Below are 14145 nucleotides of genomic sequence, written 5' to 3' on the forward strand. Positions count from 1 at the left end.
TAACCGACTGAGCCACCCAGGCGCCCCCCGTTTGTATTTTCAGTGCAGCGTTTGGGCCGCCCTGTGGAAGACAGGTGGAGGAGGGAAGAGAATGAAAGCGGAGGCGCTGCTCAGCGTCCATAAGATGCAGGGGAGGGTGGATCCCTTCTGGGAAAAGAACAAAGTGTCTTTCGGGGCCTCACGGTGACCTTGGATCCAACCGTATTCCCTCTTGGCCAGTCATGCAAACGGGAAGATCAGTAGTACTTCCGGGCATGGCTGCATGGTGGCTAGGCAGGCACCGGAATGCAAATGCCTGGGTTTGGTTCTGGTTATTTATATCTGTGCAATCTTGGGGAAGTTACTCAACCTCTCTGAGCCTGTGTTTGTCTTTGGTTCGGTGGGGGTCATTTCTACCCCACAGGGTTATCAGGGGGACTCCCTGAGGTCAGGTGCACCGTGTTCTTCGCACATCACTAGGAGCCCAGTTAGTGCCTACGATTACTAGAAGTAGGATTATAATATCTGATGAAAGCACCTTTCCACAGTGTGTCCCTTCCCAACCTGCTTTATATGCAGTCTCAATATTTCAACAACTCCCTGAAGATACTATTTTTATTATTTTATTAAAAATCATCTCTAAAGATGAGCAAGTTGACGGCTACTTAGGAAGTGGCAAAGCTGGAATTCAACCCCAGGCACATCTGGCTCTGAAGTTCTCTGTCCATGTCCCTTTCTTGCTCGGAAGAAACAGAGCAGCCTGGGGAGTGAGAAATGCCAGGACACTGAGGCACTGGGAAGTGCTGAATTCTGGGGTGGGGAGCCAGTTAAACCCCCTGCACATGCCCCCTTCCCATCACAGATCCCAAGGGAAAGTCTCAGATTCCTCTTTTAATCTTGAGCATCAGTGGGCTTCTAGGGCAGGGGGTTCCAAATGGCATAACGGGGGCCAAAGAGGTTGCAGAAGCCAGTGAAGGAGCTGGGGGTACACACTAGGGACTGGTGAGGTCTGTGGTGAGCCAGAAAGAACACGCTCTATCAAAAGCTGCTCTTTGGCCCGGGCCGGGTGGCTGCCAGCTGGAGACTTGGACCCAGTGTTTACAGACTGACATCCCGAGAGAAGCCAGAGACCCAGATCTTTATGTGAAATTTCTGAATTCTACACATCAGAGACTCAGCCTGCAATTCTTCAAAAACACTGCAGAGGAACCAAACCAGATGGAAAAAAACAAAACCAGAAGCTGATGCACTGAAAGCATGCCCGAGGGTCTGGTCGGGGCTACCCCTTTGCCGCATGTGATCTGATTCCTCAGTTTACCAATGAAGCAGTGGAGTGTCTCTCCCACAACCGCATGGCTGGGCAGTGAGATATGAGGATGTCGGAAGGAGTCAGGGTTCTTTCGGGGGTCTGGGGTTTGGATGAAGTGGTGGACACAGGAGTGGAAAACCTGGAGGTATTGAAACAACACTGATTTTGGGGTTATGAGCAGGAAAGGGAGTGGGGTCTTAATCCTAACCCACGTTCCCAACCCCATGGGGCACCAGGGTAGCTCAGTCGGTTGGGCATCTCTCGGTTTCAGCTCAGGTCATGATTTTAGGGTTGTGCACCTGAGCCCCAAGTTAGGCTCTGCGCTCAGTGGGAAATCTGCTTCCCTTCTCCTGCCCCACCCCCTGCTCACATGTTCTCTCCCTTTCTCTCAAATAAATAGAAATAAAATCTTTTTTAAAAAAGTTTCTGGGGCACCTGGGTGGCTCAGTGGGTTAAGCCGCTGCCTTCGGCTCAGATCATGATCTCAGGGACCTGGGATCGAGCCCTGAATCGGGCTCTCTGCTCAGCAGGGAGCCTGTTTCCTCCTCTCTCTCTCTGCCTGCCTCTCTGCCTACTTGTGATCTCTCTCTGTGTCAAATAAATAAACAAAATCTTTTAAAAAAATTAAAAAGTTCCCAACCGCAAGTGATAGCATGCCTGTGTCCTTTAGAAGATTAATTGTAATCCCTTAATCCCTTAATTTTGGTCCATGAATGAACTGGTTGAGAGGCACTGAATATTCAGCACAACGGACAGAGGTGATTGCTTGAAGCTGAGCTCCAGGGAGAAGAGGTGTTTGACCCAACTCCCCCAAGCCCATTTTTACCTATGTGAAGGGATTTCTTTGGTAAGATTGAAAAGACAAACATGGGTCTCAGTTAGACCTCAGGAGAGTTTCGTGAATACCAAATTGCTGAGCGACGTTGGAGGTGAGCGTGGATTTGTAGAGCCTGCCTAGCTCAAAAGGGGTAAAATTTGAAGATGTTCACATGTATGTTTAGAAAGAAACCCTTTTCTCTGTAATAACATGTAACGATCCCCCCCTGCTACACCTCAAACCATCGTGGTAACGAGTCAATAACAAGAAAGACACATCCCACCATGACTGTGTCAAGGTTTTACCCCATCTTCTTTATCATCTTTTAGTTTATGTTATTTTATTTACCCTATTTTTTCAGTCTACTCTGTCACAGACTCTGAAGGAAGAATGCAGGAGCATTCCAGGCAGAACCAACAGCAGCTCTCTCTGTGTCCATTTTCAATTCCACTAATACTATCCATGACCCTACAAGGAAAGCAGAAGCTAGACAGATACAGCCAACCCAATAACATGAAGGAGTCCGTCCTCTCCCACACACCTTCCTGTTCACAAACAGAGGAAGCTGACACATCTTCTGCACTCCTAAAATTTTCACAACTTGATATCTACTCACATGCTTTTCCACCTTTCCCCTTCCCTGCCTTTGTTGGTCACCTCTGGTGACTCTGCCCATGAGTCAACCACGCCACCCGAGTCTGTGCCTGTGTAGGCATCGGTGGCGGCTTTTGCCTGCTGCCTTTGAAAAACCATGATGATCACTGGCCCCACACCATTCTGCCCCCCTCAGCTTTGCACAGAAACATTCTTAGGGGAGTCAGCTCCAAAACTCCCCTTCCTGATCACAGATTCCTGTCCTGTCATTTCAGCGTCTTGATCTTGTGGTATCATGAGTCCAGCCCTCACCAGCCCAGCCCCCTTTGAAAATAGGAGCATTCAATGAATCCTGGGTCAGTGATTCAGATGAGTCTTTCTCCTGCAACACCAGTGGTTTGTGCTGCCCAAAGCTCTCGGGACCCTTCCCTCCCACCCCCATTTAACTCTCTGATGAGATGGATACTCTCCGTGGTGCTGGTGGGACCACAGACTCGTGCTCTCTTGCTGAAAGACAACTTCAAAACGTGTATAACTTTTGACTGAGTTACCTTCCTTCTAGGATTTGAGACTAAAGAATGAGTGAGACATGGAGTGCCTGGGTGGTTCGGTCAGTTGAGCGTCCGACTCTTGATTTCAGCTCAGGTCATGATCGCAGGGTCGTGGGATTGAACCCCTCATCAGGTTCCCCATTCGGCATGGAGTCTGCTTGAGACTCTCTCCCTCTGCCCCTCCCCCCTGCTTGTGCACTCACTCTCTCTCTCTCTCTCAAAAATGAATTTAGAAAAGAAGGATTGATCAGCTATGTGTAGGAATATTTATGTTCTGCAATGCTCATTGCCTACTTCCTAGGATTGAATGCGTGATAGTGGGGTGGTAAGGGGTGCCAGGCAAAGACCCAGGCAGTGTGTGGTCGAAGCTTCCCCTGGTGCCCTGGGACATGTGTGACTCCAGGGCATGTTACTTCAACTCTCAGAACCTACATTTCCCCTCTAAAATGAGATCCTGTAGTACCTATTTTATAGGGCCGTTTCTCAGATTAAATGATCCATATAAAGATACCAGCACAGTCCCTGGCGTGGAGTGAAGGTCGGATGCAGAAGCTGTCCCTTTTATCATCCATTCGGCATTGCTCTGCAGACGCTTGTTCCATTCTCTGAACTCTGAGGAGGAGCATGAATCTGGTCTTAGATGCAAATATCCTCTGTGGCCCTCTGTGTCTCTGTCTGCCTTATCTGTCCATCCATCCATCCACCCCGTAGGTATCTAACTATGTAGCTATCTAGCCATAGCTCCCTTGTCTGAGTGTTCCCTAAATAGCAGGTGCTATCCTAAGGACTTTAAATATATTTTTTGAAGATTTTATGTATTTATTTGACAGAGATCACAAGTAGGCAGAGAGGCAGGCAGAGAGAGAGGGGGGAAGCAGGCTCCCTGCTGAGCAGAGAGCCCGATGCAGGGCTTGATCCCAGGACCCTGAGATCATGACCTGAGCAGAAAGCAGAGGCTTAACCCACTGAGCCACCCAGGCAACCCCTAAGGGCTTTAAATATTAAGGCACTTAATCTTCACAAAACTCTGTGAGGCAGTTACACTTAAGGCCCTGTATTGTTACTTAGCTAGATAACTTTCAATTATCTTTCATATCTATCTACCTACCTATTTTTCTATTATATCTATCAATTATCTCTATCATCTGTCAATCATCTTCCATCCATCCTTCTACCTATTATACTTATCTATCAATTATCTCTACTATCTATCATTTCCAATTCTCTCTTTTTTCTCAACTCTGACTCTCAGTTTACAGCCTCATCCTTTAGACACAAATATGTTATTAGTTGGGGGCAGGCTGAATCGTCCTCCCTCATTTCTTCAAGTACTTGGTGGAAAACACATGGGGTGGGCAAACGTTTCCTTTGGATGCTAATGGGTGTTCCCAGCGGAAGCAGAATGAGTGTGGAGAGTGCGGGCGGGGAACCCCGCTCCCTGCATTTGCTCTCTTTCAAGTGCCTGCAGCTTGTCGTCACCAAAGCCTGCATTCTGCCCCCCTTCAGATGCGAGCACGGGGACAAGCTGCCTTTGGCACCTAACCCACGCAGTGACAACTGGGGACAGAAGGGCGGAGGGAGATGTGGTCTCTCAGGAAACGGTCGGTGCAAGTTCTAGAAATCGGCTCACCTAGCCTAACTCAAGACATTTTCTGATTTCTCTTTCAATTTCTTCTCTGCCCTGTTGGCTGCTGTCTCGTTTCCACATGTTGGCGAACTCTCCAGTTCATCTAGTTCCACACGCTCGCAGTCGGGGAAGACACCGGGTTGTGCCAGACCCTGTGTTCTGCAGACCCGCTGTACCACAGCCTTGCCCCCGTCAGGACTTGTTAAGGGGACAGATGTCATGTCACGTGTTCTCACACACACACACACACACACCCTATACAAAGGGACCCAGGAGACTCCGGGAGGTGCTGGCTAACTCTGTTACCTGGAATTTGGTGATGGCGCTACGGGCGATTGCCTGAGTCCCAACTCATCCGAACACGCAGACCTTTGTCATCTGGTACACCTCCATGAAGCTGTTCTTTTAACCTCCAATGCAAGGTGGCTTAGTGACACTCTGCTTGGTAGGAGCAGATAGTTGGAAGTGCAGGAACAGGGTGAGCTTTCAGATCTATGCGACTCCATGGCTCAGGGTTACCCCGTCTTCCCATCCTGCTTTCTGTGCTTCAGTGTCAGTCCTGCATTTCGCTCCCTCTCCCGGTGGCGTGGCAGTGGCGTGGTGACAATGCATGTCTATCCAGATATACGCTTCCAGAAACTCTCTCAAAAGACTGAAGGAACTACACCTACGTCGTCTCAAAGTATCTCCCCAAAGACACCAATAATGGAGGGACAAAATTAACTTTGCTGTGTGGACATCTGGCCAACGCCCCCTTAGGCAGTAAGTTGACCCCATGGAGAGCAGGAAGACCTGATGTGCTGAATCCCTGGGATGGGACGCACGGAGGACAAGGATGGAATTTATACGCCACCACGCTGATCACTTCTGTGGCTTTCCTGCCCAATACGCGTAGCCCGCATCTGATCACGAGAAAGTCTCAGACAGACCCAGAAGGAGAAGTGTGCCACAGAGCAGCTCACTGGTCCTCTCATAAAAATGCCAAGGAAAACGTCAAGGTTGCGAAAGAGAAGGTAGAGACAATCTTCTAGTTGTAAAGGACACTGAAGAGGCATCCAGTGGGGGTGTTTCTTTTGGGTTTTTGTTTTGTTTGTTTTGTTTCGCTATAAAAGGACAATTGCTACTGGGACAGTGGGTGAAATTTTAAGGTCTGTGGTTTATGAGGATGGCCTCCATGTTACACTGGTGATAATCTTACTGTGCTCACGTTAGAGACTGCCCTCAGTTTTAGGAAGAATTTAGGGGCAAGGGGGTGTAAAGTTTGCAACTTACTCTGGAACGGTTCAGAATGTTTGTATGTATGTCTGGGCAGAGGAGAGAGGTGGGCATGGGATCAGGACGTCCAGTGCAGAAAATGTACACCTTGAGAGAATCTGAGTACTGGGGAACTATTTGGACAATTTTCCTTTAAGTGTAAAATGACTACAAGATAAAAAGTTTAAAAAGGAAGAACTTTTTTTTCCCCAGAAGCCCCAACAGATATCTTTCCTGCTCTCAATGACCAGAATAATCGGGTCTTCAGCACACTGGCTTGCACACAGCATGTTCAGGCTCTCGAAACCTATCTTTGGAAGGAGGAAGGGTGAGCTTTCTCAGTCTCCTGCCATCTCCATCGGGGCAGGAGTAGATGACTGTCCCCATAACACTGGAACACATACAAGAACTCTGGCTGAAACGTGGCGAAAACCCAGCAGACTCCTCACCGGGGGACCAAGTAAACATGGGACGGGAACTGCAGTGTGCACTAGGGAAGGGGTCTTCATGTCCACGCTCCGAACTACAAAGAGCCACGCGGGCTCAAGACAGACAACGGGCTCAGCCACAGAGATGCAAAGAAAGCGGCATTTCTTGCACACATTTGGGGGGGGGCATGTGGTGGGGTTCCCTTCGTTTACTTTTCCAGGACGGGTTAAGTAAGGAAGCGAGGGCTGGTGATGCTCTCTGCTCTGATTCTCCAGCGGTCTCCAGGTAACCATCTCTGGGCTTCCAGCCTCGTCTGCCCGTCCCTCCGTCCCTGTGAGCACCACCCGTCATCCTTCATGATCTTTCCCAGCAAAGCCATTTACACCTTCCTGTCACTTCCTGCCTCCCTTCTCCTCCAGAGGAGAAATGACGGATGCCCAGAAATGAAGGTGGGACCAAGCAAGGATCCTCGTGGTCCTGTGTCTTGCTCTCACTCGACCCCTGTCCCAGGGCTTTCGTTCTATAATTGAGATGAGACAGCTCCCTTCTGCGCGGCTGGTGGAGAGATGTGGCGATGGCACGAAGGTACAGATGAGGCCCGGGCTCTGCCTGGTAGAGATGGGGACCTCCCCCCAGCCCCCGCCCCGTGCCTGGTGAGGACCAGGACTTTTAGGAAGCAAAGTGCAGGCATACAAGCCCCTCCTTGATTCTGGGGTTCCTTCCTCTGGAAAACTGCTCATCCCTGGGGCCAAGAGGGAGAGAAACAAAGACACAGATCAATTAAAAACCAGAAACAGTGGGAGATCACACACACACAGGCTTTTGTCCACCCCACAGATCCTGACTGAGTGCCAGGCGCCGTTCCAGGCACTCTGGCGCGGTTTTGCAGCCTCGGGGCTCTGGATGTCTGGGGCTGGACCATTCTTTGGGGGCGGCGTCCCTGGCCTCCTCCCCCCGGAAGCCAGAAGCGCCCCCAAGTCGTGATGGGCCAAGATGTCTTCAGGCATGGCCACATGTGCCTGGAGGAGCAGAGCCGCTCTGGGGGAGCACCTCTGGGCTCATGAGGAGCAAGAAGCCTCGCCGCCCCTCGCTGAGCCCGTTCCCAGGGAGGGGGGAGATGCCCGGAGAGCTAGGAAACGCCCGAGCAGGTGCGTCGTGCAGGACGGAAGCAGGGGACGCAGCAAGAGCCCTGAAGGTGCGCAGAGACCCCAGCACTGCGGGGCCGGAGAGGAAGGGGCGCGGATGGAAGCGGGGTACACAGACTCAGGCTGGGTCCTGAAGAGGGGGCGCGGAAAGGCAGGAGGAAGGGCAACCCGTGCATCTCAGAGCTGAGCGCCTGCAGGGGAAACGGAGGTGAAGCAGAGAAACCTTTCCCTGGGGCAGCGTCCTCGTCCTGACCTCACAGGCCAGCTTATGAAAGCCCTTCCGTGCACAAAGCCTCATGCCCACCTCCACCCTTGGCACGCTCTCCCATCGTCCCCCTGATTGTGCACACCCTCCCTCCCTCCGTGCTTCCCTCCTCGCCTCCTTCCTCCTCGGGAGGCACAAAAGCCACAGTCAGGCTCTGGGCCCCCAGAGAGCCCCGGAGAGCAGCGGACTCCAGTGAGGTGAGAGCAGGGCCGAGTGGGGAGGGCGGCAAGGGGGAGGGGGGCACTCAGAGAATCGGGACATGCTGATGGGGAAGGCAGGGCAGGCACGGGCCGAAGGTCGGCGAGGGGCAAACACGCCTGTGAACCTTGAGCCTGCGTCCCCGGTGCTCCCGGGGTTCTGGGGGGCCGTGTTTCACCTGTGCGGTGTCCTGTCGCTTACCCGCTTCCTTCGCGGCTGTCCCTCAACCAGCGCTGTCGCGTTGCTTAGATAGACGTGTTCCGGAGTGGAGCGCCACAAAATCGGCCATGAACTCACAAGTGTCTGTTTTACTTTTCCGCCACATATTTGAGGCGGGAGGACCCACGCGTTAGTCTCTGTTCTGCGCTAGAATATGGTGCACGTTACAGTTCGTTACAGGTCGGACAGAGGAAGACGGATCCTGCGTGATCTCACTCCGGGGTGGAATCTGGAAACAGCAGCCACTCAGGGAACGAGATTGAGGGGAGGTTGAGCAGAGGCAGGGCTGGCCCGGGCACCCGGCTGTGAGATGTGGGCGTGCTGGGGACGCGAGGGACGGCCTGGTGGCCATAGGGGACGCTGCCATGTGTCTTTACAAGCTGCCTAGAAAGAGTAGATCCTACAAGCCCTCAGTGCGATGAGAAAGGAGCTTTCGTCGTAACTAGGCGAGGTGACGGATGTCACCCCGACTTACCGAGGAGACCCTTTCCCGATATCCACGGTAAGTCATCGTGCCCAGACAGTCGCAAGGAGATGTTTGCCGGTCGCGGCTATGCTTACGGCCGTGACGGCGCGGGACTCTGGGCTGCACGCGTGTGTCTGGATTCGTCCCGAGTGTGTTCACTGCTTCCCGTTCCTCTGTAGGGCAGTTACACCTAATGACATTAAAAACACAGGAACGCCCTCACCACCCTCGGTTGGCAGCGTCCCGTAGCCCCCAGCGCCCACCCTGCCGCCCTCCGCTGGCTCCCCCTGTCCGTCTGGTCCTGCATCTTGCCGTCCTGCTCAGCCTGGCGGAGACCCCCGCCTCCGTGCCCGTCCGCCAGGTGAGACCTCCGGCTTCCTCCCCACCTGCGGCGCGCCCAGTCCCTGCCCTCCTAGAAGAGCTTCCTGATGCTCCTGCCTGAGCCGGGAGCCATGGGCTGTGGGGCGCCCTGGCCCCGGGTCAGGGTGCGGGCGGGCATGGGGTGGGACACCAGACACGGGGGTCAGGATGCAAATATGCCCGAAGGACTAGATCGGCGTTGCCCACGGTGCAAGAAGATGCCTTTGGTGAGCTCCTGGTCATTCTAAGCTGTTTGGTCACCAAGGACGGGGCCGTGCCCCTAGGGTTTCTGCCAAGCCGGGCTGATGCCGCTGGCCGCAGGCCCACATTCAGGGAGCCCCGGCTGGGAGCGTGGGCTGCGGAGACCCGGCCGGATTTGGTTCCGTCACCTTGTAGCCTCCTGGCAAGTTGCCCAATTAATCTCTCTGTCCCTCTGAGTTCTTCGTAAAATCACAGCGCCACAAGGGTTAACTGAGTTCCCCCGGGCCAGGTGCGTTAGCTGGCCCGTTACCAGACCCTGAACACCCGGGCTGGGCACTCAGGCCGCCCCAGGTTTGGGTCCAGCTACCTGCCTTGGTGCCAGGGTCCTCTGCCCGCCCTGGAAGTTTCTTGGAGCTTGCCGGGACCAGAGCAGGGGCCGGGCCGTCCCCCGGCCCGGGACCTGACCCCCTGCAGGGTCGCATGCCCAGAAGGCACCCCCTCTGGGTTTTGCGGTCTACTCTTGCCGTCCTGAAAACTTTCGTCGTGTTTGAGATGAGACCTTTCATCTAAGTCCTCTTGGAAGGGGACGCTGGCACGTGGACAATGCACGGTGCATATTAGCAGCTGTGATTGTCAGGGGAGCCCAGCCACTTGCCTGAAGCCGTCCGGTGCTGTGGCTGGGTTTGCACTGTGTGTGTGTGTGTGTGTGTGTGTGTGTGTGTGTGTGTGTGTGTGTGTGAGAGAGAGAGAGAGAGAGAGAGAGAGGTCTGCAACCATGTGTAAGTGGTTTTCAAAGCTTCCTCTTCATGCCGAGCTGCTACATTTCAGGAAGACTTTGCTTTCCTCACTGGTGAAATGTGCATTAAGTGAACCCACTTGTCAGGCCCGTGGGAAAGTGGCAGCCGGCCCCGTGACCCCAGGCCCGTGGGGTGCTCACCGCCCTTCCCGCCTGCTTGAGTCTCCATCTCTCAGTCTCTGTCTAGGGACGAGGAAGCTGGACCCTCAACAGCGTGGGCTACCTGCTGGGTCCCGGTGAGTGCGTCCGCTCCCAGTGCCAATGAGCCCCCTGCGGCACAGGGGGTCAGAACAACTCCCGGTGCAGAGGGGGACCAGGTGACACTCAGTGGCCACTCCCCCCTCTTCTGGGCTCCTCTGTCCCGGGCTCCCCGTTTCCCCGAGGGCGTGTTCACTGTGCGAGGCCGAGGGACCATTAAAGCCCTACATCCCCGTGATGCTCAGGGCGGGGACCACTGATGGTCCAAGGAAACCCAGGCCCCCGGGACCACGTGGCCAAGCAACAAGGACCTGGGGTTCGTGCCCAGACGTAGGCGGGCTCGGCTTAGCAGTGGGTGATGCTGGGCGATGGATGCGAATCTCAGAGCCACAGCCTCCTCGCCGGCCGGCTCGGAAGGCTGGCGGTCCCTCAGGTCTGGCGGCGGTGCTCCGCGAGGGGAGCAGTGCGTGCGGGTTGCTGGGTTCCCTGTGTTACTGCTGCCATGTCCCAGACCACAGGCCCAGCTCTCCCCTCCCCTCCCCTGCCCAGTGCTCCACCTTCCCCAGAGGGCGGACCGCGGCGGGAAGGAGAAGCCAGCCCTGGAGGTCCTAGACCTGTGGAAGGCCCTTGGTAAGTGAGCGCGGGCTTCGTCTCCGCCTGCCACTGCTGCTCGGGGGACTTGGGGAAAGGCAATTCCCGGCCACGGGACATGTCTGAGACTCCCCCTTCTTCCCGCCCACATCTCGAGGGAAAGAATCACGGGGTGCACAGGGGTGCAGAGAGCAACCACCAGTGGGCACGCCGGGAATGCAGCCTCGGTCCCGACCCGAATCTTCCCACTGTTGCCGCCTACCAGGCCACTGAGCGTGTCCAGGGTGGTGTGTCCCCGGGCACTCACGGTGCCCATCTGTCTGCTGCGGGCCATCCCCGTGCGGGATGATTAGCCGTTCCCTGGCCTCCACCCACTAGGTGACCTTAGCATCTCGAGTTGTGGCAGCGACAGATGTCCCTGCACGTCACCAGATATCGGGGGGGGGCAGAATGACCCAGGATGAGAACCCCTAGGTGCCACCAATGCCAAGGGAACAAGGGAACTACGGCCACAGTGCGTGGTACAAAGCACCGACCCTGCCATTCGGCTTCGTTCCCAGATGGGCTCCGCCACCCCCGACCTCGGCGGGCCTCCGAGAGGAGCCTGAGGGAGGCCTCTGCCAAGCCAGAGACTGCGGGTGAGCACGGGAAACGTGGAGGACACAGGCAGGAGCCGGGGACAGGAGCGTCCTCGCCCTCGAGGGCCGACTCAACGCCCATGCTGGCCTTGACGGCTCCTTTCCGCTCTACCCCTCCGCCTCGCACCCGCCTCTGGGCCCAACACGTGCTTCCCAGCCAGTCCCAGACGTTTCCCCACAACCTGGCACTGACGTGATGACCCCACTCCCAGACCTTGACCTCCCGACTCTCAGCCCCCCGGGCTTTAGCTGCAACACCAACCACAGAGCCTCCCTCCCAGCGCCGACCTCCGTCTTTATTTGCAGCCTTGGAACTCTCTCTGGACCCCGTGCCTGTCTCGACTCACGCTCAAGCACGTTCTTCTGCTCCCGTTCTCAGTTCTGGCTTTCTTAGAACACCGGGTCCCCTTGACTCAGCTGATGCCTTAGTCTAGAATGTTCTGTTTCTAGAGCTTTGCACGGCGAGATCCTTCGCGTCATCCAGAAATCATTTAGCCGGCTCCTGCACTGCTACCCCTGACCATTTCCCTGACACCAACCTCCTGTTCCTCTGTTCTTGTCGTCCTGTCTAATTCTCGTCCTGACGTCTGTCCGCAAGTGCATCTTCTCTGCATCCTGTGCTCCGCTCGTTGTCTGTCTGCTCCGGAAAATCCAAGCTCCACGTGTTAGGGACCTTCTACGCCTGGCTCGCTGCCTACACACAAGGAATGATGCGTAGTAGGTGCCTGGAAAACGTGCTGAAGGCACAAATCGAACCATCCAAGGCGGGCTTCCCACCCAGCCGCGACCTCAGTCCGTTTCGCTCGCCTTCCTCCAGCTGCGTCTTTACCCCAATTCCCTGTCCTTGAGCTTAACCCTGTTTCTGGAAACGAACACCAGGCTTTCATTCCAGCGCCACTAACCCATCTGGAAAGCACGGACTGGACATCAGCCAGTGTTGGAGGTGACACATACCAACCTTAGCTACCCCCTGGCTCTTGAAAACGCCCATCTCCACCCCGTGCCATCTTAAATGGGGTAGAAAAGAGAAATGTGTGGGTAGATGCAAAGGAAGGGAGGGAGAGCGAGAAGCAAAGAGGGAGAGAGACCAGGAAATGGAATTGGAACTTTGGACGAACCAAAGCTGTCTTCCTCTCCGGTTTCGCTCCCAGCCTGGGCCGGTTTGGATGGTGGCGGTGAGCTTAACCATTCCAAATTCGCCTCTTTCTCTCCCACAGATCTGGGCGAGTTCAGCGAGAAAGCCCCCAGGGAGGGCGATGCCCAGCGGTCCTAGAGATCTCCAGACCTCTGCTCCGTGTCCTTCTGTCCAGCTCCTCCTGAACCCCTCCCTGTCTCGCTCCCTCCACTGAGACTAAGATCCTGAAATTAAGTCCCTGAGTCTCCTGCAGGAAATTTGGGGAGCGTTGGGAGACTTTTCTTAAAAGTTGCCAGACCGTGAGGGTTTCACTGATTTATCCTCGAATAAGTAGAAAGCATTGTTAACAAACTCAAGAATGAAATCTGGGGCCATTTAGGAGAGTCGGGGTAACGAGGGAGTATTTCTGCCGTCCGTGCGAAGTGACTGTCTTCTTTCGGAACTATAACTCGAGCGACTAATATGGTATGAATGTCCCATTTGCGTCTAAGCGTCTACGATGTCTGGCTGAGAAAGATTCTGCCAAGTAGCGGGCTTGCCTACCGTCGTTCCCCCGCCCCCGCTGGGCGTCCTCCAGTTCGAAAGGGGGAGGGGTACCCTGGAGCAGAGTGGAGAGAATAAAACATTTCTCTGCAAATGGTCCATGATTTCTTGTGTCAGCACGGGAATTGGTGGCGGCGGCCGGCGGCCAGGTCGCGGCTGAGAGCGTCAGCTGTGGGGTTTGGAGACTCTCCTGTTGGAGGTGGTGGACCTCGGATTCTCTCACGAGAAGGCCTCATGCAATTCTGGTTTCTGCCCTCTGTCCGTCTCTGGGTCCCTGACCTACTCCCTGTTCATTAGTTCATTCGTTTTCAAACTTTTACATATTTTGAAGCCTTGTTTCATCCTCATATAAGTTTATAAGTTTTGCAAATTTCTGGAGGGATTTTTTTATCATCAAGTGATGCATCCCTTGGTCTCTCTTAATGCCTTTTGTATTTGGACCGATCTAGGGGGTCACATGTCTGGTGCCTCGATGACTGTGGGTAGGAGGCTGGGGTCAGCTGGGATGGTTGACCCAGAACCTGCGTGGTAGTCAGGGCTCTGGCCTTATTATCTGGGACATTCATCACGGCCAAGCTGCTGTGACAAGGATCCCCCACCATGGAGTAGCTCAAATGAGAGACATTATCCTGTGTTCACAGAACGGTCCAGAAGGAGGCGGTGTGGGGCTGGCAGGAGGGCTCTGCCATCTTGGGCCACGAAGCTTCATCTCTGGGTCAGGAAGGGAAGCCTGACCACCTCCGTGCTGGGATTCTGACATTCCTGGATCTCCGGCCATAGGCAATCTAATCAGAAATCTCATTTTAACCCCTTAGCAACTTTATTTTTTT

The 14145-nt window shown here is 54.5% G+C and overlaps 1 protein-coding gene across 2 annotated transcripts; it reads left to right on the forward strand.

The window, feature by feature from the left end:
* The first annotated feature begins 4200 nt into the window (after nt 1-4200).
* On the forward strand, nt 4201-13402 carry LOC111139549 (galanin like peptide). 2 transcript variants are annotated; one of them, XM_022491858.1, is made up of 5 exons: nt 4201-9214; nt 10398-10446; nt 10958-11038; nt 11560-11637; nt 12855-13402. In XM_022491858.1, the coding sequence occupies exons 1-5, from the start codon at nt 9047-9049 to the stop codon at nt 12908-12910; spliced, it is 432 nt and encodes a 143-aa protein (XP_022347566.1). In that variant the 5' UTR covers nt 4201-9046; the 3' UTR covers nt 12911-13402. The 2 variants fall into 2 exon arrangements, with proteins under 2 accessions (XP_022347566.1, XP_022347565.1); XM_022491857.1 differs by having other exon boundaries at nt 9153-9214; nt 10387-11038; nt 11560-12907.
* The last annotated feature ends 743 nt before the right edge of the window (nt 13403-14145 follow it).

The sequence above is a fragment of the Enhydra lutris genome, unplaced genomic scaffold (genome assembly GCF_002288905.1).
Source record: "Enhydra lutris kenyoni isolate GAN:26980312 unplaced genomic scaffold, ASM228890v2 scaffoldscaffold111, whole genome shotgun sequence".
Taxonomy (NCBI): domain Eukaryota; kingdom Metazoa; phylum Chordata; class Mammalia; order Carnivora; family Mustelidae; genus Enhydra; species Enhydra lutris.